The following is a 23,835-nucleotide window of genomic DNA, read 5'->3' on the forward strand; positions in this document are numbered from 1 at the left end:
GGGTTTGCTCAGCAAAGCAAATGGATGCCACCCTCACGCCCCTGTTTCATCGTTGCACAGCCTAGATACTTGTCCCTTTCCCCTACGCAATAAATCCAAACTGGTTAGTAACCGGAAGACGTTTCCTCATATCTTCTCTGGTTGTTTTGACACCGGGAGAAGCTATCACCGATCCCGATGCAGATGCAGACGACCATCGTCCGCATACCAACAAAACGGTACGTTGGTACCTGCCTCCTTTCACCTTTTCAGAGCCTTCAGGCACACACTGGGATTACGCAACATGAACAGGCTCGTTTTTCTTCTTCCGCGTGCCGCCCGCTGGTATTTTCCATCTCGAATCTGCCTGCTTAGTTCGAGCGAAATATCAGCTCCTTCTGCAGCAAAGCCATTACTTCTGGTTCCGGTCGATACCTGGTTGGCGGGCGGTTCTTCGATAGCATGAATTTCCTATACTTGAGCCACGCGGCTCGCCTGCTGCTGTCGCTCTGCCCCTCTCGCCACTTTTGTAGTAAAGTGACACGCGTGTCTTCGTCAGCCTCCGCCCACTCTCGAGCTTCAGACGAAGTCAAGGGTCTCGCACTGGACATCGTCAGCGAAGATGCAGCCATTCCCATCCTTGGCAACAACACCCACAGAGTATCCATCATGTGTAAGACCAGAGTTCTTGGGAGGGGGGTTCTTCCTGGAGCGCCGTCGTCAGCATTGAGTTCCTGTGACGCTTCAAAATCGGTGTGTGCATCCGTTGGGGCGGCCGCTGAATCCGATGCGGATGAAGGTGCCTGCACACCAAAGAGCGTAGATGGTCCATTTCCCTTCGTGTGAATAGGTTTGAATAGGTCCAGCGACAGTTGCAGCGGTGTGAGGTTGTCTTCTTGGCTTGTGAACGACGGCGCTCCAGTTGCATCGACGAGCGGGGGAAAGCGGGCATTGGGCGTTCCCTGGATGGCGGGTGAGAAAACTAGCGAAGAGAGTGCCAGGCCAACAGGTGCCACGAGCAGCACTATCTTGTCGATTCTCATTTTGGTGTATGGAAACTGGTGACGCCTCTTGCTGAGAGTTCGAGCCTGCCTTTTTCTTTTAAAAACCTTGACAACTCAGGCACGCGATATCAAAGTATGCTGAGTGATCAAATGCGAATTCCGGTGTCTGTCTAGGGGGCTGAGAAGGTACATGCTACTTGGTAAGCTGGAACTGCATACGGAAGAGTCAGTGTGTGGGGCGCGAAGACATTGCTTGAAACCCCCGCCAGAGATGGACGTGTCCTGTGAGCGCCAGTCAGAGCTGCTTTGCTCGCTGTCCCAGCTCATGGCGTGCTGTTTTAGTTGCCAATGACTGCTCCCGCCGCACCGGTCACTAAAACTATTACACTATTGTGGGCGTAACAGTCATCGTACCATATCAAACGTTGAATCAGTTCAAGGCGCTGATGGTTGCACCCCTCACCTGGTCGTAAACATGCCGTAATGACTGCCTGACCGGTGAATCGCTTTAGTCATTTGCCATAGGGGGCTCGACTTTGAGACCACATGGACCGCTTCATTCTACCAATCTTCGCTTACAGCTTGGTGACCAGTCCACCAGATTTATGATGTGTAATACCCTACACGTGATGTGAAGCAATGCCAGTCACGTAGCGTAATTATTGCGTACGTACTGGGGTCCTGCAGCCCGTCTGGGGCGATGAATTTAGATTTACTGTCTCCGTGTCTGGACTTCACTGCCAGCAGCAGATTTCGCCATTAGGAAAGAAGTCGTTCCAAATAGGTTGTGCAAAGCGTGATGTTTCCGCCTGTAACACGACAACTCACAAAAGCAGTTGGTGTGCGCCACCCATCTCGTCAGCGGCCGCTGATGGATGACTACGGACTTGGCCACGTGTGTCGTTGCGTCTCACCACACGCATGATTTGTGGCATTGGCTTCGTAACAGACCATGTCATGTTGTTATACGTGTATAACGGGAAGTGGCCACACACGCCATTGCAAACCTTAATATAAATATCTCGTATCTTCGCATGCCGATGATCGCTGTCAGCCAGACTCTTAGCCGGCACGCCACCGGGACAAAACAACTCCCTTTCCCAGTAATAGTCTGCATCACGGCATTCCGCGAGTCGTAGACAGTGAACTGTCATGAAACGAAATTAACCACACCGCTCGACAACACCGTTATTTTTAGTATCCACCGGCGCCTCTGCGTGGTACGCGTCCACGCACTCCACCAGTAGGTGTTTCCGTTGCGGTTGACACTTTTTGTTGCATTCGAAGTCATGCTCTGACGCGCTTAGGACCCGTCTCGAAGGACGGGGACAAGCTAGAACATCTCTATTCTGATTACCTGTTCTCCCAGAGAAAACGGAAGACGAGCAGCAAACCACGAAAATGTGACCGGCTCTTACGGGGGCGAGGTAATAGAAATTGAATGAATGAGTGTTACCGTCCTGAAAATCTTTGCTAGTAAAGAAGTACGCAGATCAAGATGCCTGAAGCTTCTTTTTTCACGCTCGCCAGTTAAATGGAACTGGTGGCCCATAGACGAATAAGGAATGATTCCATCTACGACCGTGTCAAATAAAAAGCCCTTATGTGGTGACCGACAGTGTAAAAGGGACGTGACTATCAGCAGTATGAGGATCGGGAAGGCCTGACAGTGAGACCCTGCGCCCCTTGTCTCTCTTTATTCGTTATGAGTCATACCAATGTGAAAACACATAAGTTCATCCAATATAACGGTATGCTTCACCTTCTGATGCATTTTTCGAGGCCGGAACAGTAATGCGGCACTGATCGCGACAACCTCGTTTTAAAAAGTCGATTTTTTCCTCTTAAACTGAAGTTGGAAAGCCTCACAGGCTTCGGGGGAGGATTGGGGGGCCGCAGAATGCCACTGGGTTTTGTTCGTCTTCTCAGCAATGTAAGCGGGAGCCAGTGATGCTAACTGGGCCTTCCATGTATTCAAGTAGAAATGGTCACTGCACATGCACATGTAAATGACAGACTACAGGAAGCCGGACACTCGTCATCGTCGACTGGAACTCCTCACGGTGTTTCGCTGCACCGCTTGCAGTCATCCTGTCAGCGAAGAATTCCTTCTCTGTATTACAAATGGATCGCCACTTTCTATGGGCGCTCTGATGCTGAGGAAAAATCAGGGGCTACATGCATCATCTGAAGCGGCTCTTACTTGCCTTTTCCAGCTTGCTACTTCGTTCTCTATCCTTTTATTCATGTGCCGATATTTGCCTTTCCAAGGTTATCGCTTTCTTCAGCTCTGGTGGATGCAGGTGTCCATCTTCCTGGATATCCTCGGAAGCTTCTCTATATTTATGTGTTGCTCCCCCTTGGCATTTGCTGATCTACTGCATGCAGGCACAGGAAGCGATCAGACCTGGCAAGAGGTGAAAAAGCCTCGGGGCAACTCGTCTGAGGCCAGGTACGACTCCGCGGTACACACCCCCTAATAATGACGCCGCCGACCCACGGCACAGCATCGAATACCATCTACGCATTCTCTGGACCCTTTCCACCGTTGCTGCGACTGCAGTCTCTCCCATACTATTGCAGCTGAGAGCTGCAAGAGGCTTCCCGTTGTCGGAGCTTTAGGACTCACGCTGTGTAGTCTGGGGAGCAACACGAGCAGCGAACAGTTCCTGTTCTAAGCGAAACTTGGCGATTGCTTCTGCAGCTGACCGGTGCATCCAAAGAAAGCTTACATCCGATGAACGACGAGTGAGGAAAAGATGGATGCCATCTCTCCTGGCAGGAATAACACCCTGCGTTGTGCGATACAAACTTCTTCCTGAGGGACAGGAAAAGGGGAACGTTTTCGCGAGCGTTCTGTTGGCCCCCTCCCGCAGCACATCTGCAGACAAGCGGCGACTCGACCCGACTAGACAAAATGCCATCTGTTCTAGACTGACCGTTCGATAGCTATTCCACTCTGCGCTAGCGACACTGTCGTGAGTCCTCAAACTTTTCTGGCGGCTTCCTGTCGGCGCCCCCTTGGCTGCATTGCGGGTATGCTGGGCAGTCTCCACTTCGAGTGTTGCATGAAGTGACCTAGCCACCGTCAACAGCTTTGCAACTTGCCAGCGTCTTCCGACGATCGGGTGCTCCAGGACGGTGAGACAAGTGGCTGCTGCTGTCGACGACATCTCACTCGACTATATTTTGAGTGCTTTCCAACCGTCTATAATTGTCCCAGAAACAACACGGCGTGCATACTGTGAGCCGGCTGCAATCATTACTGTGCGCGCCACAGCGCTGCCACGCTACCAAGCGCTGTGCTATGGTTCGGCTCCGCAAGACATGGGCCAGGAAACCTGTCTAGCTCTTCTCATGATGTGTAATAGGGGTTGGCGACACTGAAAAACAAATCCCCTGGTTTGAGTTTCTCACTTGAGCGCTGCTTGATTCACGACTTAGTCTGCCGGGTACTCTCCATGTACTCGTGCGCATGCACGCGCTGTGTCAAACGCCTCACACACGGGAATTCGTACGGCTCTGCTGTCGCGAGACCAGTCACCCAGCAACCGAGTGGGTCTACTAGAGAAATAAACCCATTAAAGCAAACTTTTCTGCTAGAATTATGAGATAGCGATGAAGTAAGCAGAACGAATGTCGGCGGTAAAATCTCCCTCGTCTTGTTTCTCAACGTGTCACGACAGCGCCCAATTTCTTTGCGCGGGACTTGAAAACGCGAAACCGCCACGGCCATCGAGAACTTCTTTTCTCACGGAAGAAGCCCACCCCATTTCTCTTTCGCTATTCGTCTGCTCGGCTTTCTCTTTGCCTCTATGCTGTCGTTACGTTTCCGTCTTGAAAGAACCACGTCTAACGCATGCACCGTCCAAGTCGGAACCTTAGCACTTTGAGGTTTGAGTGCAAGACAAAAGCGCTCCCCAATCCTGCCGGCGTGCTGTTCTTCCTTCACATGTCTTTCTTATAAGGACTCATTTTCCATGACTCACCTCTCTGTTGCTTCGGCGATGAATCCTAGCGGGATTGTCGCTGGCCCCGCGTATCGGGCGTTTTGCCGAGGGCATCGGGGGCGCATTCCCTTAGGCGGTGGGCACTCTGGACGGCAAACCGAATGCCTTTCGTCTGGTTCTTGCTTTCCGTCGGATAACAATGCGAGGAGTCTATTCACTTCTCGCGAAGGGAGAGATGCCCACAGGGAGGCTCGTGCCTCTGGAGGCTGGGAGTGGAGACCGTCGGCACAGCACCAGCATGCCTTTCGTTCGAGTCCGACGCCAACACCGAGTAGACAGGCGGTCTCGGGAGAGACTTGTCTCGCTTCCGGCACTCGCCCACGGCAAAACGAAAAGAATGCATTCCATTCACACACTGCATCGACACAGCGCCAGCGTCGCAGCCTCTGGCTGACGGCTCGTCAACTCGAATCCCGCGTCTCCGCAGGCTCCCGCTCTTCTCCTGCCTTTTCATTTCCCGCCTCGCCTTCACGCAGCGCTAGAGATGCATCGCCGGGCGCCCTGTGCCGGTTACATCCGACGCGTGGGCCTTCAGGAGCGCCCTATCCGCTGCAAAATGCGGTACTGCGATCTCCTTGCCTTCTTTCCTGGTGTTCCGCTACTTCTTCCTTCTCCTCTCTCTCTTCGCCATCCTCGTTGCCGTCAGTGTCTCCCCATCTCTCTCCTTCACGATTTGGTTCAAGCGACTCGAGTTCCCCGCGCCGAGTGTGCGTTGTTGGTGCTGGCCCCGCAGGCTTCTACTGTGCGAAATATTTGCAGAAGGCAGAGCCAAATCCAGAGAGGTTGCGGGTTGATATGCTCGAGACGCTCCCTTCGCCCTACGGCCTCGTCCGCTACGGGGTTGCCCCAGACCATCCTGAAGTGAAACATGTCACAGAAGACTTTGACGTTGTAAGGAGCGAATCGTGACGTCCTGGCGAATACGTGCTCGGAAGAACAAAGCGCACACGAAACGCAAAGACGCTCCAAGTTGCTGACACACGGGCTAGCCGCGCCTGATCTCGCGTGTCTGTATTCGTCCACAGCAGCGTGGGGATAGAGCGGGCTGCCACAGCGGGGGAGAGCCTTGCGGGTTGTGCGAGGAAACGAAACAGCGTCGAAAACGAATCCGAGGCAAAGCGCACAGAGAGCGAGGAGCAGCGTGCGCGTTTCCTGAGACAGTTCGAATACGAAGATTCCCTTTCTGCGGCCGAGCACTTGTAGGGGACGGCGCCGTAAAGATCTTAAGGACACGAATGCGATCTGGAACATCACCAAAAAAACAAAGAGTCTCCATGTTTTTCTTTGCTACGTCTGCTTTTCCTTTTCATTTCTCCCCCGCTCTTTTCTTCTGCCGCCATCAGGTTGCACGCCATCCTGGCTTCCGCTTCTTTGGAAACGTCACTCTGGTAAACCGCCTCACACCGTGTCATTTTCTCTGAGGAAGCGAAACACACGTGCGGGGATGTATGTATATAGTACAAATTCATATACATATCTATGCACTGGACGTTTAGATGTGGATATGCAGATGCACAGAGAAGTGCATACGTATAGCTGTTTCGACATACGCAGGCACACCTATGTCTAGCTAGCGCAGGTTGGTAGCAGCATTGGTTCTTACGTGAAAGCACTGGCCTAATAAGGAGATCTCCTCACCCCCCGCCAAACACCGGCACAGATACACAAGAGTGGATGCAAATTCCTCTACCATAATGCGGGGTTGCATAGCTACGAGCCGTGGGTCTACAGTTGCGTGAACACTCGCACACAAACCGTTTGTAGATGGCCGAATAGGCGTATGTCGTTTGGAACATGATTATGACTGCGATTCGTGTCTCACGTGACTGGGAACCTAGCCTGCGTTCAGGACCACGTACAAAGGCCGCACATGGAGATGGATGCCTGGCCTTGCGATGGACAGGCGCTTTCATTTTGGTTTGTAGCAGCTGCGCTGTCTTCTGTCGTAACTCTTACAGGGTACGGATGTCTCCCTGGAGGAGCTTCGGTCTCTCTACGACGCGGTTATCCTCGCTTACGGCGCTGCCGGTGAGTGTTGTATCTCTTTCGGACTGCTTTTTGCCGCTCTTCTTTTTGTCTCGCCTCGCATTCTCTCTGTCTTCTCCGAGAATCCTCTTCTCGCGTTTCGTCTTCGTGCTGGCCGCGAATCGGAAACGCCTTCGGATTGTCAGGAGCTAAAGACAGCCCCATGCGTCTTGTTCTGTTTGAACACCCTGCTCCCGGGGTGACTGCCTCAGGTGATCGGCCGCTGCGGATTCCGGGAAGCACGGAACTCCGTGGCTGTCTTTCTGCGCGTGAATTTGTTGGATTCTACAATGCGCATCCGCCGTCGCTTAAGAAGGCTCTTGCTCTCCTTCCCGAGCTCCCCCCTCACGGAGACGCCCACCGGCTAGGCCTCCGGCCACCGTCAGCATGCGTTGTTGGGTAAACCTCACGGGAAAATCTTCATCAGCGGGGGACTATTTGCTAAGACCACGTGAGGCGAGGCAGGCACACTCAGAGCGAATTGCCACGCGCACGTGTGCATAGATACGCGTGGATCTGTGGTGATATTACGTGTTCTGTGGTAAGAACAAGGCCACGGCGACACACGCGAGTTACGCATGCATGTGTTTTTAAGCAACCTGCAAACCGCGGGTGCGTCTGCTGCTATTTTCGATTCTGGAAGGACACTGGTCTATTGGGAACTGCAGACGCGTCGGTGCGAGCTCGAGAAACAGGCTTTTAAAAGCTTTTGAGCGTGGAAAACCTGAGTCTGAGCGACTTGTTTTTGCCATCTCTGTTCCACAGACGCGAAAGCGTCGTGCTCTTCCGCGCAGCCCTTCCGTTTCCACCGAGCCTCTCGCCGCATGCGTTTGTTTTGGCGTTCTCAGAAATGGAAATGTGGCGCTAGACGCGGCTCGCCTGCTTGTAAAAGCCAGAGAGAAGCTGCGTGCCACAGATATTCACGAGCGCGCCTTGGACTGGTTCACTCACGCAGGCATTCGGGAGGTTACCGTAATCGGCAGACGAGGATGGGTCCAGTCCTCCTTCTCCAACAAGGAGCTCCGAGAGGTGCGGGATTCGATCGTTCAGTTTGCATGCACCAGCCGCGCGCGTCCCGCGATGCGTGCAAACATGTCGCGATACGCGTTCGCGCGCGCTGAAAGTGTCAGCAGGACGACCTACCACGCGTGTGCACTCAAGTCTGTTTAACACGATCTATCCTAAACATAAGTGTATGTGCACAAATGCACATACTCACTCACATAAACATATATGTATACGGGTGTGAGACGGTCTCCCGTGCTTCGTATATGTTTGAGCACACAACTATCTAGGCTTGATAGACATCGGCGTAGATCGCCGGAGGTGGGTACAGAACAGCCAAGCAGCAAATGTTGTGTAGCTTCCTTTTTTCCCCGATGTGGCAGCACGTCTGTGCCGGTCCAGTTTCCTCCCCGTTTTTCCAGTGTCTATTGTTTGTTGCGCGCTGACCCTGAACATCACCTTCTCGCCTCGTTTGCCATCTTTCTTCACTCTGCAGAGACAGGACACCCACACTCGAACCGTGGTGAACACTTGGAGCTTTTGTCTCTGAGGTTTGTCTTCCCTTCAGCTGGTGACCGACGACACGATCCTTGCAGTTATTGATCCCGCCGACTTCTCAGCGAGCCTCACCGAGGCTTCCTTGGAAGAACTCCGGGTAAGGACGCCTGGAAGAGATGCGGGGATCTGGCTTCCTAGCAAGTCGAGGCTCGTCTGTTTCCAATCGAGAGAGAGAGTGCCCACAGTGCCTCGCTTGGCGAGATTCTTCACCTACCTGTCCCGCACAGGATCTGCCAAACACATTTCGTCCATATGCATATATACATATCTATTCAGGTATGTGATTGACTATGCTTCGACTGGCGGTGCGTCCTAGGCGTGTCTGACGGCCATGTGTTTCTGCCGCTGTGTGGGGTGTAGAGACGTCGTTTCTCGCTTGTTCTGATTTTCCTCTCAGGAGTCGCGTTTGAAGCAACGATCGCGCGCACTCTTTGAGCAGATGGCAGCCAACGTGAGTCAGAAAACACGCGCAAAGCAAACTTCTCGACCTTTTTCTTCTAAGAGACACCTTGCGACCACGACGGCAAACGGCCTGCTGAATAGCCCTGCTACACGCTCCGGATACATATACATAAAATGCATATATATGTACGGCGCGTTTCCGCTGCTTTATATCGGCGGCTGTCCGGTATCCAAGTGGCGAATAGAAGGCCCGAATCGAGAACAAGAAAGAGACCACAGCTGCGGGGATTCGTTGTCTCGCCGTTCAGTCGTCTCTGGATCCCGCTTTTCACACGCGCTTCAAGTCGTTTTCGATAACTCATCGTTTTCCTAGCCCCCACCCCTGCGAATGGTTTCTTTCGCAGTGGGACGAACGCGAGAGAACAGATCGGCCAATTGTGCATCTCCGTTTTCTGGCGTCTCCCGTTCGCGCTCTGCCTCATCCTGACGGTGAGTTCCTGTTCCTCGTGTTGCTTCCTTTCGTTTCGGCTTGGGAGCAAGTCTCTGGCAGCTGCAAAAAAACGGGATTCGTTTCCTGTGTTTCCTCGTGGCTACAGCACGCCTCGAAAACCCTGTACCCTATTCGCCCTCCCACGCAAACGTGCCTGTGTGGTCGACCGTTTTCTCGCCGCAGACCGCACCCACTTTCACACTTTTCTCCCCGTTTTCTCTCTCGTGCCTGCGGTCTCTCTCTCCTGCCTGTGCGTCAACTGTTCGCTGAGCGCTTGCGTCTTCCCTCTCCGTTTCCACTGTCCATTTTCCGAGTGATCTTGCCCCTTCGCTCCTTTCCGTTTGTCCTTCCCCTCCTCGCCGCCCTGTTCTCCTTTTCATTTAGCTGGCCCTCTGCGCACCGCTTCTCACTCCTTATGCTCCGTGCTCTGCCCTAGATGTGTCTCCTTTCCTCCAGCCGAGTCTCGCCTCCCCTGCTGGTGCCTTCAGACCCGTCGCGGATCGGAGCCTTAGAGGTGACCCGCAATCGCCTGGAAGGCTCGGCAGGCGCCCAGCGAGCCGTGCCCGAAGAGAGAGGAGCAACACGACAGGAAGACGGTCGAGAGTACGGAGAGGAAACGACTGTTTCGGCAGACGAACGCATGCGAGAGGACTGGGCGTCGACTGCGAGGGACACAAACACAACCAAACCTAACCTCCCAGACAGAAGCACGCTCCCGACTTTTCTCTCTGCGGCCTCTGTCGCCTCTTCTTCGCGTTCCCCTCCTTCGGTCTCGTCGTCCTCTGTCCTGCCTGCATCTCTCCTCATTTGGAGCATCGGCTTCCAGGCTGTGCATGCGCCGAATCTTAGGCTGCCGACGGTGCCAGGCACCGGAGCTCTAGTAAACGACGGAGGACGCATTCTCGGTCTAGAGGTATGTCCTCGGTCTCCTTAGTTTTCCTTCCTTTCTTCATTTGTTCTTCTTCGTTTTCCTTCTCCCTGTCCCCTTTCGCTCGCTAGTTGCCTCTGTGCGTGATGCGCCCTGCGCTGATTGCTGTTTTTTTCGTTCTCTTCGTTTTCCTCTCGTCTCCTCCCGTGGTTTCTTTCCGAGTTCTGTCTTGCGCGCGCCACGCGGTCTCTGCGTTGGTGTTGTTGAGTCTGCACCACGGCAATTCTCTGTTTTGCTTTTCGTTTGTCTGCAGTCCGATGACAGCGGCAGGACGACCCAGGGGGGGGTGTATGCCAGCGGCTGGGTTCGCCGAGGCCCTCGGGGAGTGATTGCGACGAACATCATGGACGCTCGCGAGACGGCTGACCGCGTTCTCGCCGATCTTCACCTTGCTCATTCCGCCACCGGTGCGCGCGCCGAGCCTCAGCTTCCGTCTGTGACCGCTCCCGTGTCGTCGGCGACCTCGCGTTTTCTCGGCGATTCCTCGGAGACAGGATCCAGAAGAGGCCTCGCGGGTGAGAAAGCAGAGGCGGATGCTGGAGACGAGAGCACGCAGAATGGGAAGATTCAACGGGCCTCGCAGCCCGCAGAGGAACCCAACGCGCGGCCAGAAGAGGCGCACGCGGCGCTGCCTTCCCTCGAAGACCTTCTCCGAAGGCGCGCCGTACACCCTGTGACGTATCAGGGTTGGCTGCGTGTGAAGGACGAAGAGAAACGGAGAGGCCAAACGCGAGGGAAGCCTGCAGAGAAGATCGCATGCATCGACGAAATGCTCGCCATCGCCCACGGCGAGCCCCCAACGGCGGGGATCCAAAGGCGTGACGACCGCCCTTCCCTCTAGGCCTTTTGTGACGCCACCGGTATCGCCAATGATGCCTCTCAGGTGAAAGAACACCTTTCGAACGCAGCCTCCCACGTCGACATATACTCGCAAATAAAGGCATATATGTGCCTGAATATAACTGTATGCGGCCAAGTCTTTTCAAGCAACTGGTACAAAACTCTGTGTCGGCAATGGATAATATAGAGATAGTTCTTTGCACGTATGTGAGCAGGGATGACTGGAAGTCTCCGCAACTTGCAGATCTCTCTATGCAGACATGCACATGACCACGCAAACTACAAACCATATGTATGTGTAATAGCATATATATTTGAAAATGTGGTACTTGATGGAATGTGGAGGTAGACTCGGCACGGTTGAAACGCCAGGTTAGGTACGGAACTGTCTTCTCTATGCATGCGTGAGTCGCGCGACGCTGTGCGTGCGTTGCGGTCCGCGAAAAAGAGGCAGTTTTTCTTTTCGAACGAACTCAACGCGCCTAAATTAGCTCCTCCTGTTCAAGGCGCGAGGAACGGCGCCGAACCGAAGACTTGAGACAGCCGAACTGAGGAAAGCAGCCTCAAGTTTGTGTGTGAGGACGCCCAGTCTTCCCAGTTGTAGCGCACCGCGCAAGAGAGACCAGATGAACTGGAGAGGGAAACGGAGAAGCCGAGATTACGCGAACAAAAACAGGAGGGCAAACCGAGGGTTGCTCTCGTGAGAGATAGCGAGGAAGAGAGGGAGAGGAAGGGGGGAAGAAAAAGGGACACCGAGATGCGAGGAGGAAAGAGCGACGTGTGGGGAGAGAGGAGACAGACCAGGTGCAAGACAGAGAACGAAAGACAAAGCCGGTAGGGAGAAAATCAAGAGAAGGATGGTGAGCTAGACAGGGAACAGAAGAGCTGTGGAGGGAAGACGGGCTCTGTAACGATGTGTTCTTTGCGAACGTCTGTTCCGTCGTCAGCGGAGACAGACAGAGCCAGTCGTTCCACTCTCTGAGGAATCGCGACTCGTTTGACATCTGGTGGGGGAAAGACAAGAGACAGGTGGGGAGTTGCGGCGCAGAGTTCGCTTCTTTCACGCGAGAGACATCCAAAAACCGAAAAGAAACATGCCCGTGCGTAGAGGCTGCCGCCTCCACCGCAAACCTGAAAACGCCTGGAAGAGACGCGCTCGAGGCGGCAAGGAAACATCGAAAGACTCGAAAGGCTAGCCTTCAAACAACGGGGAAAACATCGCACTCGAGGTCTCGCTAAAAGAAAAACACACTAGCATACTTGCGCACCGCATGCTCGCAGGAGAGCAGGTTAGAGAACATGAAGCCATAACTCGCTTTCTGTCTCTGGTACACAGCGGACGCTCAAAAACCTAGCGCGATCTGGACAGGTGAACGGAATCCACAGACACGACTGCGAATGTCGGCGTTGAGCTGCCGGCATGCACGCATGCACCGTCAGAGGCTGTTGGGGCGGAGACCCGACTCCAGCTGTCCATGGACTTTGTTTTGACGGATTTATGGGATTTTGCTGGTTTCGCTCGTTCACTCCTCAGCCATCAGCATGGCGACACCCGCCAGGACCCAGCGCTCAACCGTGTCGTCCATATCCATCCTGAAGCAAGCAGAACAGCACTTGCTTGTCCCTTTGTCGCGCTCGGGGGAACAGCACCAGAGAGAGGTTCGCGGTTGCCGAATCCTTGGCCGGGGGCTGGGCCTCGACACTCCCTCTGTATTTATACGTAGATGTCCTAGTTTCGAGGTGTTTCGGCCCCGGCTCCGTTCTGTGTGGTCTTTCCCGTGCTGTCGCTGTGTGTGGGGGTTCACCTCAGAGCCTAACAAGCCTAACAGACACTGTGCTCAGCGTTTGCTCTCCACGCATCTGTGCACCTCAGAGAAAACTGTGGCCTCGGCGCAGGCCTGCGCTGTCGAGCCGGCGCCAGGCCGCAAACGTACCTTAGATTCGCAGTGCACACGAAGCTGGGGCCTCGCTGAGCGGTGACGTAGACGGGGCATTCGTACATGTTTTCCCAACTGAAGTCTTTGGCTTGAATGGCGGAGACGTTGATGACTGGAAGTGGGCTGAAGAGTTCTTTCGGCCGTGACTCGACGATGTTTCCCTCGGTGCCTTTTCCGTCGTCCCACGCAGCACCCTCGAGGACGAGCCCGTGGATGTACACTCCCGACTCGGGGGCCCCGGGAACGTCTTTGTGGTTTTGGATCGAGGACACCGTCCAGCGGAGACACATGTCGTCGAGAGGCAGGTTGTCGGACCGCGCACTCGCCTGCATGATGGCCGTGAGGAAAGACATTGGATTGAAGAGGCCGGAGATCCAGAGCGAGGGCAGTAGCGTGAGCTCGGCAGTCCAGCTCTCGAGTTGTTTGACGCGCTCGAGCAAGTCCGAGATCCACGGCGCGAGAGTCTTGTTCGACAGATAGGACACTTTTTTCCACGTTTCCGGCACGCGCTGAGCAAAGAGCGCGTTGGAGAACTGCTCCATCGCCTCCGTGATGTTCAGCTGGCCGGCGAGTCCCTTCTCGAGCTCTTCCAGCGACGCGTGCACTTCACTCAGCAGAGTGTTCATCCGCTCGACTTCCTAAAAGACAAAACGCGAGGCAAAAGACGGACGTCTCGCTTCCGTAGCCTGGGGACGTCGAGCGAAGGCCTAAACCCTCCAGTGCAGTTCCTCGCAGAACGGTTACGCACGAACGAAGCTCGAGACAGGCGGGACAGGCGCGTGCGCGCGGGAAGCCTAAGGAGAACCGGAGAGCGCGAAAGCGAAGACGCAACTCGGCCCGTACCTGGAGACACACAACGACAAAGGGGTGGAACTCTCGAACGCGCGCCTTGATGCTTGGAAGGTCGAAGGGATGCGGCACGCGCACGAGCAGCTGCGCGACTGTGGCCTTCAGGATGTCTTCTTTCCGCTGGCCTTTCTGGGAGCCGCCGCCGGACCCGAGAACAACCTGAAGAAACCAAAGCATCGGCAGTCAGCCGAATCTCCAGCCCCCGTCGAGAACGAAAGCGAGTGAACACGGAGACAAAAGAAAAGAGAGAGACGGACGAGAGATTACGCAGTTACGGTGGGCGCATGAGCGTCTCTGCCCACAGCGAGGTAGTAACAGGGGCGACGGAGACTTCAGAGAGGCTCCGGTACCGCCGAATATGCCAGTCGACGACGATAAAAAAGCGCAACACGACAGGTTCCCGCCAATGCCGACAAACGGAAAGGAACAGAGGGCCTCAGAGAAACCTGCATGCAACGGTTTATAGATCCCGATATCGCGAGCAACGCTGCTGAAGACGCGTACAGACACCCGAAAGCGAGGAGGAACCACAAGTAAAACATGTGTGGAGCTGTCCTCACACACCAAAGAGAAAACAATCTTTCTAGGCCTGGGAGCACGCGTCCATCCCCCAGGGCGCCAGGTGACACACACTCCGAAGAAGATTTCAAACAGACGTAAGAACGCTGAAAAACACCCGGACGTCGCCAGTGGGTACTGACCTCATTTGCGCGTGAAACAAGAGAAAGATGAAACAGGTGGACAAGCACGCGTCGGAAGTCCCGAGACGTCTCTGTGAGACTGTCTCGTCTGGTGTCTTCACGCCATCGAGAAGAGCGACGAGGAAAACATCCAAGGAAAGTGAAGCACCAAACAAGAAGCCGCGATCTGTTCCCTATCTCGCCACTCATAGGAACGAGTACGCTCTGCTGGCGCTCTGCCTCCCACGCTGTGTCGCGGCCTCTTTGCGCGCCACAAACACATTTCCGTGAAGAGAGACTCGCGTCCTTCTCCCGTGGCACAGACGGCGCGTGGTTGTCGCATCGTTCCCCACTAGAGTCACAGAGAGAACGGCGAAACGTGTCGCAGAGGAACCCGCTGTCGAAGCGTGCCTTCGACTGCGGTACAACGAAGTTACCCTACCCTCCATCTCTAACTTCGGGGTTGAGAACCTCACGATCCGAGCTGGGTCTCATCACACCAGATGTTCTGTGAGAACCTCGATCCTGCCCCGAGGCGTTCATCGAAAACGAAAAGCGCGACGGCGAGCGACGGACCTGTATATTGGCGAAGAGCGACTCGCCCTGGGCACTCAGGTAGCCGATTTCCGCGTTCGGATGCAGTCCAAACATTTGCGGAGTCTCCGCAGGCGTCTTGTCCTCGATGTATTTGCTGTAGGCGGCATGATCGGACTTGCTCGGATCTGGGCACTTCAGATTCGGGGCGAGTTGCATACCGGAGAGGGCTTCCGGAACGATGAACGTCTTCAAGTACGTGTTGTTCGTGCGGCGATCAAAGGCGTCGGTGATATGGCCTCCATACATGATTTCCCCGAATATGTAGCGAATGTCCTCATACGGCACCACACTGCTTCTGCGAACACACATACACAGCCAAGGCGAGAGAGACAGAGGGAATGTGCGAACGGCTCAAAAAACGCGAAAAACAAGACACACGACACAGGGCGACTATCGACGACGATACAGGAGTGCCTCAGGGGCGATCGTAGGTTCTACGTAGCCTAAAGGAGGCTTTAGGAAGAATTGCTGCTCGTGTGCTTGCGGCCGGTGCACACGTGTTGTTGAGAAGGCGACGCAGGCCGATCTCAGGTGAGGGTAAACAGAGTTGACCCAGGAAGGAAGTTTTTTCTGTCCCACCATCTGGAGATGCGCTTTCGTATTCTCTTTAAAACCTTCTCGCGACCGATAGAGGGAGAGGGGAGAACCGCTGCGCCGCTCACGACGGCGTTCGGGAGCTTTCCTGTGCCCGCGCTCACTTATCCAGGAAGTTGCGCAGAACATTTCCGCAGATGTTCAGATCGCCGACGTTGAACGAGTAAATCTTGCTCCACCCCAAAGAGCCGAATTTCTTTCTGCCGAGGATGACGGCGTGGAAAAAGCAAAGATTGAACACGAGGCCTTTGAATTCTTTGCTTTTCGCACACGACTCCAAACGCTCCTGCACAGGTGGGCGCCAGAGGCGAAAAACCGCAGCACCACGAAAAAAGATCCACATGCAACTCACAGAGAACCACGTCTCGCTCGACGTCTAGAGACAAACGGAAGTGTCAATACACACGCATCCCCGATACACCTAAGGACACACTTTCTGTATGTAGAGAGGGATCTACATAATTTTTTATGTACCAATGTACATCCACAGCTCCAGCCGACCAAGTGTATATAACTCTTCTCACCCATATACATATATACATATATATGTGTAGATACTTGACTGTTGGTGCGATATGTGGAAGGGTATCGGGGTGTTTCCTTTCGTTTTTGGTGCATATTGAGGGCCTGTTTTTGTGTGATGAACGAGTTCGACAGGTTACTGATTTTGCGGAGGCGGATCGGCGTGAAGCCGCATCAGTCGACGCAATTCTGCGAATGCACGGATACCAGCCCCTGTCTGAATTTCCCTCGCTCTCGCTTCTCTCCCCTCCTGTGCACGTTCACGTCTGCGTCTCCTGGCCCATGACTGTTCTCGCGGCTCTCTCTTGGTGACTGCCTGCGCGCCGCCTCCCCGCAGCGTTTCGTAAAGAAAGCCCACATGGAACTACCAAGTTCTTCTCCACCTTTCTGACTCTCTGGCCAGAGGACACGCGCCTGTTTAACGGTGTCTGTTGGTTCTCGAGTCCAGGATGTAACTTGGTCAAAAAGTTAAAAAGACAGCTTCAACTTGAACTTCGCTTACTGCAGAGAAGATTCCGAACGCGCGCCGGAGATTCGCCTTGAGGTCTTGCGGCGCCTCGTCGGCGATTTTGATGCTTCTTTGCAGAGTTCGCTCCGGAATGATTTTCATATCGGGGAGAGGCGGTGGTTCCGAGGAGATGACGCATCGGAAGTCTTTGTGGCCAGTCTCGGCCACTTGCTCGAGAGTCCGTTGCAGAATCTGAGGAGAAAATGTGGACAGAGCCGAGCGACAAAAGAGCGAAAAGTGACACAGACAGCGAAGCCGGAAGAGACGCGAAAAGAGAAGAGTCGCCTCCACAGCGCAAAAAAGCTCCTGTCACGCTCGGACACGCTTAGCAGGAGCGAGAAAGGAAAACAAAACGGACCATGGTACACGCTGTAGAGTTTACGGTTAAGTAGAATCCCGACGGAAAGCAGACGAAGAGCAGGAACAAAAAAGACGCAGACCACAGCTTCCAAGTCCTCGTCGAGGGACCCAGTGCAGGTGGAAACAACGCCCGCGAGATTGCCGAGCAAAGAAAAAAATGCACACAACGGAGATATACCTAACCGACACACTCCCAACTTAAATCTATCCATATATATCCATATATATCCACATATATCCATATATATATATAGTTGCTTAGGCTTGTGTGTATGTAGCGTGATCGATAGAGCAGGCGATCAGCGGCGAGGGCGGTGTCGTGCGGACAGGGCCTTGTTCGAAGCGAGACAGAGAGCCAGGGAACCACACGCGAGCTCCGATGAGTCGCTACGCAGGAGACAGAGCGAGGACGAAGAGAACAAGGATTGAGCAATGGGCATTAACTGCATGCAGAGATGTACTGCTAGGAATCCCCAGAGAGCCCCAGGGGCATCCAGCAGTGTATCAAAGGCCATCTGGATGAAGATGTAGCCTGTTTGAGGGGGGAGACATGGACGAGCGTTTTTGGTGACAAGGCAGCGCGACGGGAGAGCGTCGGATGCACAGAGTGATTCAACGCAACTGGTACCTTCAGCCAGTCTTGCATGAGGTGGACGTTTTGCAGCATCACCCAGCCGCCGTCGACCGCCGCCTTCTCGACAGCCTGGATGGCCAACGTCTCCTGTCCTTGACCCATCGAAATGTTCACGAATTTTCCATTTGCCTAGAACATAAGTGACAGAGACACGAGATGGTGCGTCCGGAAAGGCAAATCCGACTTCTGAAACCACTCCCGCGCAAGAATCCAAGAAAGGACACACCGCGGTGGGTCGGCAGATGCATGCAGAAATACCCTGTCTCTGCACACTTGCTCCTTATGCATAAATACTGATATATATATATATATATACATAAATATATGTTGTGGGAGAAACTATAGATCCGGATGCGCATGTGTAGCCATGCCGAGATTCATGCACATTCTGGAGCTGTCTTGTGTATGGACTCTAGGTACTAGGTGCGTGTAGACCCACAGCCGCAGACGGCTTCATCGGTCCCTGCATTGTATACTTCTCGTTCGTATGCGAAAAAACGCCACATGCGTACAAGACCTGAAACTCGAGTCACACCTTCTACGCATATAAACATTTATACGCATACGTTTATAGGCATGCGCATATTTATATATCTATGTATGTATACATACATGTTTATATATATATATATATATATGAATGCCTTGTCATTTGCGAGTGTCCTTACCGCAGTGCACCCGACAGTTCTGGCCATGTCTTCGACAGCGGGTGTCGGATCGACGCCAGGGAAGAGGACGAAGAAGATCGGGGTGTTTTTGTCCGATTCGAAATACGCTTCGCGCATGTTGAAGAGCGGCGGCTCCACAAAGAGAGTCCCGAGATGCTGCAAGACAAATTCCTTCAGAGCCGCAATCATCCGGTCCGGGCGGAGACACCGAAGCAGGAGGATGCGGTGAAAGAGAGACAATCCGCGAAACGTGCGCGGGAGGTCAGCGGCCTCGGCCTTCTCTTCCGCGAACCACCTGCAGAAAGGAAAGCGGGCGCGAGACATCCCGAAAACAGGCCAGTGCACTCTCCATGCATCGACGGTGAGGCTTCGATCTTTCTTGGTTTCGAGTTTAGAATCCGAACAGAGACCGCAAAGACGAGGAGAGATTCCCCGGTTCGAATTTCGCCGTGAAACGGAAACGTGGGGAGGGCCGGTAGGTGCGTTTTTTTCCAAACTCGACACCATCTCTGTGCGGTGACCGCTTGCGTTGGGTTCGGCACCTCTGCATGGCTTTACCGTTTCCAGCTGGGACTGTCTTGGTCAAAGTTTTGCAGGAGAGAGACGGAGTTGTTTTTGAACACAGGGCTCTGTTCGAGACTCCGACAACACCCCCACTGGACCTCCGTCATCCACGACTTGGCGCTCTCTGGCATCGGCGGAGCAGAAGCGTCGACGCGAGAGTAAATCAGAAGTTGCGCTTCTGCGTCGTCGATGACTCCGCCGTCCACCTTGCACAAGGAAGAAACAGACGGACAGAGAGAAGACGAGATAGAAAAGAGAACAGACGAGACGGAAGCGAGAAACACGAGACAGGAAAGAGAAAACGGAGCGAGACAGGAGAGAGGAGAGGAAGGTGGACGCCGGATCAACGGAGGGGGGGAACATTGGGCGACGGTTTCGAGAAGGACAGAAGCCAAAGGAGACCGAGCGAAAGCGAATCGTGTGGAGAGGTACCGCGAGAGAACAAAAGAAAGAAGACAGAGACCGAGAACCGTGTGGCCGGAGACGGTCATGGAAAGGAAATGGGGGAGACCCAAAGGGTAGGGACGAAGAGCGGTGAGAGAGGAAAGCGCAAGACAGAGCGAAAGGTAACGCGATACGAAACCAGACACGCAACGAAAGGTGAGAAGACTCGAAATAGCCGCTGGACAAAGGCCTGTCGGGTTCTTTGCTTCGTGTACCAATGCGTAGTCAGCTTCAGCCCCATCTCTCCATCTAAAGGAATACAAATATATACTTATGCGTGTGTAAAGTGTGGTTACATATTTACACTGGTTCAAATAAGCCCGCACGCAGGATCGGGTGTTGCTGATGACATGTTTTGGGAGGAACCACAAACCCGCGTACAGACCAAGACCTTTCCAACCAACAATCGCGGGAATCTGTGCATACGAACGAATAAGCACTATCGACCCAGCACCGTTTCCTCCCTATCTCGTCTCTCTCTTTCCACATCTCTTTCTCTTCTGAGGTGCTCCCTGCTTATTCATGCATGTCTCCCTCGCTCCCTAAGCATGCATAAAGCCCTGTGTCCTCTGCGGCGTCCTATGCTCCCCGGTTTCTCAAAAGGATGTCCAACTGTTGCCTCACCAGAATGCGGAGTGCGAGGAGAACGGCGAAGGTGAGCTTGTGCCGCTCAAAGAGGCCCCGGTTGCAGTACATGAAGAGAAACTTTGTGATTGTCTCCACCAGCGTCGCCACGCGACTGTCGACGTCTTCCAAAAGGAAGTCTTCTTCCTCTTTGAGTTCGGCTTCTCCCTGCGCCTCCCGCGTCTCCGCTGCGTCGTCGCGGTTCGCGGCGGACTGAGCAGTCTCAGCTCCACGCCTCGCGTTCTCGCTCTCGCCACGAGCAGCAGGGACCGGTTCCGCGGATTTGCCGGAGCGAGACGAGGCTGCAGACTGAGGTCGGACCCGCCCAGAGGCTGAGGAGGCGAGACGCAGAGAGAACGCGCGACTGTGCGTTGGAGAAATGACTCAGAGATTCACAAAGGAGGGCCACCGAGAAGACGCACGGCCCGAGGTCGCCGTGTGCGCGAGAAGGCGCCACGTGGAGGACGTGTTTCACGTTTGCAAAGTCTAGGAAATCCAGGCCAAGCGAGAGAAAGAACGTCCCAGGGTTTGCAGGTGGAACGTGTCTCTAGCGTCGCTTGCGTGTTTCGCTGTGCGTCGTTTTCCTTCCTGTCTCGTTTTCCTCTTTTGGACTCGTAGGTATGAGTCTGGATGAAGGTTTCTTGCGCGTCCCGCGTCCCGCATTTCCCCTCTCGCCTGTCGCCCTCGGTTAGGTGCACAGCTTCTTGCCCCTCGGAGTGTTTGCCTGTTTGTCGGACTGCTTCGTCCTTCTGGCCTACTCTGCATTTCGCCTCGCGTGACGCCACCAACGCTCGGTGCATGCGCCAGGGTTCCACCGCTTGCGGGGGTTTCTCCGTCTTCCGGTTGACCCGCTGTCGCGGCCTCTCGGGCGTCTCGCGTCTCTTCGCCTTCAGCTGGTCGTGTTGTGTCTTCGTCGGTCTCCGACGATTTCTCTTCAGCCCCGGCTGCGCCTTCTCGGCAGTCTGCCTCCGCGTCGCTGGCCTCCGAGGGGGTGTCGTCGGCAGCCTAAAGTTAAAAAGCAGAACTCGGGGCACAAAACGGCAGGCTGAATTCTGAGAAGGATGGTGCACTCGCAAGACAGGAAGATGAAAGGACGGAGGCGAGAAATCCAGAACCATGGGACGCGACGCAAGACAACGAGCGACTCCAACCCCAGAAGAGAGACCCGGAAGCTGTGCACCGCCACGAGGCAAGCGAGAAGAGGAAAGGACATGAAACTCCATGCGTTTTTCCTGGAGGCCTCGACTCTCCAGGCCCGCACTGACCACTTCCTCGTGTTCCTCGTCTCCGTCTTCAGAACGTTCGTCGCCCTCGTCTCCTTCGCGCGATCGCCTCGCCTTTTTCTTCCGCGTTTCCCCCGCCTTCTGCTCAGCCTCTTCCTCGGCTGAAGGCGGCGAGGCATCCACCTCCCCGGAAGCCTCTTCTGCCGCTCCGCCCACTTCGTCGCCATCCGGCTCAGCGGATTCCTGTTGGTGGGGAAAGGCGCCGAGAGGATGACGAAAGATGGCGAAAAGAAGGGCATGAGAGTGATGGAACGAAAAACCAACAGGGAAGGACGGGGAAGAAGACAAGCGGAAAGCGCTCTGCGAGAGAGGACGACGCCCCGGCCGATGGAGGAGGAAACGTAAGGGTGTCGGAAGAGAAGAGGCTACGAAAAGAGCAACGCGAAAACGCGATTGGTGCATGCACAGTGGCGTCAGGCTGATAGGTGTAGGCAGGAAAGTCCTCGAGAGACGGAGACACGAAAAAGAAGGAAGAAGCTGCGAAGAACGCTAACGGGTTTGTGCGTCGATATCCCCGAGTGAGGGAGGCAGTGTGCATGTGAAGCGAGGTGCGAGAACGACGGCAAAGGAGAGGAAAACGAGGAAACCGCATGCACTCACCGGAGGCTTGTTCGCCACAGAATCGATGGCTCTGTGGATCACTGCGACGAAGGCTTCCATCGAGTAAACGTAGAAGGTGTGCATTTTGAACAGCTCGGACAGGAGGAAGAAGAGGACTGCGCCTCGACGCGCGACGGGGCGATACTGCTCAGAAATGGTGTCGAGGCGTTCTCCGGTCTTCTTCGCGAGAGCCACCTTTGCAGACACTTCCGTGGCGATGGACTTCGTTTTCTCCAAATTCAGAATCAACTCTGTGTCTTCAAGAATGTCGCCCTAAGGCAGACAATGCAGCGACAGACTCGGCACGGATCCAGTGACTGCTTGCAAGAGCGGCAACCCGAGAAGGTATGGAAGAGAGAGGCGAGAGGCCGAGAAGGCAAGCACGGAAGTTCGTGTATCGATCTAGACGCATCTCCGAATCGAAACGCGCCATGGCATGTGCATACGTATATATCGATGCGTGTGTCCATGAAGAGCACTTTGTGAAGACTGCCAAATGAATATATATATATATATACACGGAGAAGTCTACATCCGTGGTGATGCAGGTATATATGTGTATATTTGAGGGTATGTGCATATAGCGACCTGCATATATATATGCATATATGTATCTGCCTATGTGCATGGAGATTGGCATACAGAGTGGGAGCTCTGTCTTACTTCAGCTGCGGCGAGTTTCTCGAGCAGAGTGCTCTCGAGTTCGGCCAGCGTGATTTTGAAGTCGTTTTGTTGTTGAATGAGAAGGACGCGTTTCTTCGACAAATCCGGATGTTCTTTCTGGATCGTCAGCGCTAGGAGCTGGTCCTCCAGCCCCTGTGAAGGTCGAGAGAGAGAAAGGAACGTTTCGCTTTTTACCGAAAGGCTAAACTTCAGCTGGAAGCCATAGTGAAAACGAGTTACTACACTTAGTATATCTTTTTGAATTTGACCAAAAAAGAGCGGAGTGCCGCCACCCATGCTGGAACGCCAGAGGATGAGAAAGCACAACGTGGACGGAGGATCCGGAAGGCGCAACGTGCACAAGAAGCTAAGGACGAGGAGCAGAAAACGGCGAAGAAGACCGCTGCAACGAACCGAAAAAGAGAGAAAGAGCGAGAGAAGAGAACGAGGAAAGAGAGAGCATGTACCGGAGGAGCGAAGAGCGAATACACAGGAAGTGCATACACACACAGCTTGGGCAGTAGCGAGATATGAATACTCTGGTTAACGAATCCTCCAGTTGTGAGATACAGACACCCAAGTTGTTTATGGTTGCTGTACACCACACCCCACTGGACTGCATAAGACAGCAGGGGGGAGGGACGAGAGAGTTTGACCGCGCCGTGATCTCGAAGGATGAAAGACTTCTCCCTGGGCCCCGCCTGCTCGTCTCTCCTTGTTCCGTTTGGTCTGGCGTTGTTCTCTGTCAGCCGTTGTTGGTTACCTTCTCGGTGACTGTGAAATTGATGATGGTGCACTCGGCCTGAATCTCCGGCGGGTAGTGAGGATTTGAGAGGGGTGTTTGGAGAAAGAGGCGGAAATTTGCGTTGTACGGGATCTCCTTGTCTCCCAATTTGATGTTGAGAGATCTGCCCCGCTTGATCGTCTGCCGACTGACCACCGGGGCGAGAACGGCCTCGATCGACTCGTCAAGATTTTCCAGCAGCACACTAAACCCGAACGAAATGGAGCTCTCCATCGTCTGAATCAACCGCGGATGCTGAAGACGCGTTACCTGTGAAGGGCGA

At 54.2% G+C, this 23,835-nt stretch overlaps 3 protein-coding genes across 3 annotated transcripts in view; 1 reads left to right on the plus strand and 2 right to left on the minus strand.

Annotated features, from left to right (window-relative positions):
• Positions 1-350: 350 nt before the first annotated feature.
• Positions 351-1,022, minus strand: NCLIV_026240 (conserved hypothetical protein; the record flags this gene model as incomplete). The annotated part of the gene is made up of 1 exon (XM_003882818.1): positions 351-1,022. One exon carries the CDS (start codon positions 1,020-1,022, stop codon positions 351-353), a length of 672 nt encoding a protein of 223 aa, XP_003882867.1.
• Positions 1,023-4,963: 3,941 nt separating this feature from the next.
• Positions 4,964-11,242, plus strand: NCLIV_026250 (NADPH:adrenodoxin oxidoreductase FprB, related; the record flags this gene model as incomplete). The annotated part of the gene is made up of 11 exons (XM_003882819.1): positions 4,964-5,069; positions 5,727-5,884; positions 6,337-6,381; positions 6,952-7,021; positions 7,231-7,417; positions 7,867-8,047; positions 8,592-8,678; positions 8,979-9,032; positions 9,388-9,472; positions 9,962-10,386; positions 10,655-11,242. 11 exons carry the CDS (start codon positions 4,964-4,966, stop codon positions 11,240-11,242), a joined length of 1,986 nt encoding a protein of 661 aa, XP_003882868.1.
• Positions 11,243-12,764: 1,522 nt separating this feature from the next.
• Positions 12,765-23,835, minus strand: part of NCLIV_026260 (GA26239, related) — a gene marked incomplete at both ends in the record, with an annotated part of 36,876 nt that continues 25,805 nt past the window's right edge. The window contains 15 exons of the mRNA XM_003882820.1: positions 12,765-12,834; positions 13,176-13,816; positions 14,022-14,186; positions 15,284-15,599; positions 16,003-16,184; positions 16,923-17,120; positions 17,917-18,051; positions 18,591-18,885; positions 19,149-19,360; positions 20,223-20,554; positions 20,981-21,227; positions 21,488-21,688; positions 22,106-22,378; positions 22,769-22,921; positions 23,532-23,822. Of these exons, the coding sequence (XP_003882869.1) occupies positions 12,765-12,834; positions 13,176-13,816; positions 14,022-14,186; positions 15,284-15,599; positions 16,003-16,184; positions 16,923-17,120; positions 17,917-18,051; positions 18,591-18,885; positions 19,149-19,360; positions 20,223-20,554; positions 20,981-21,227; positions 21,488-21,688; positions 22,106-22,378; positions 22,769-22,921; positions 23,532-23,822 (3,711 nt within the window). The remainder of the gene's footprint in view (positions 12,835-13,175; positions 13,817-14,021; positions 14,187-15,283; positions 15,600-16,002; positions 16,185-16,922; positions 17,121-17,916; positions 18,052-18,590; positions 18,886-19,148; positions 19,361-20,222; positions 20,555-20,980; positions 21,228-21,487; positions 21,689-22,105; positions 22,379-22,768; positions 22,922-23,531; positions 23,823-23,835) is intronic.

The sequence above is a fragment of the Neospora caninum genome, chromosome VIIb (genome assembly GCF_000208865.1).
Source record: "Neospora caninum Liverpool complete genome, chromosome VIIb".
Lineage (NCBI taxonomy): Eukaryota > Apicomplexa > Conoidasida > Eucoccidiorida > Sarcocystidae > Neospora > Neospora caninum.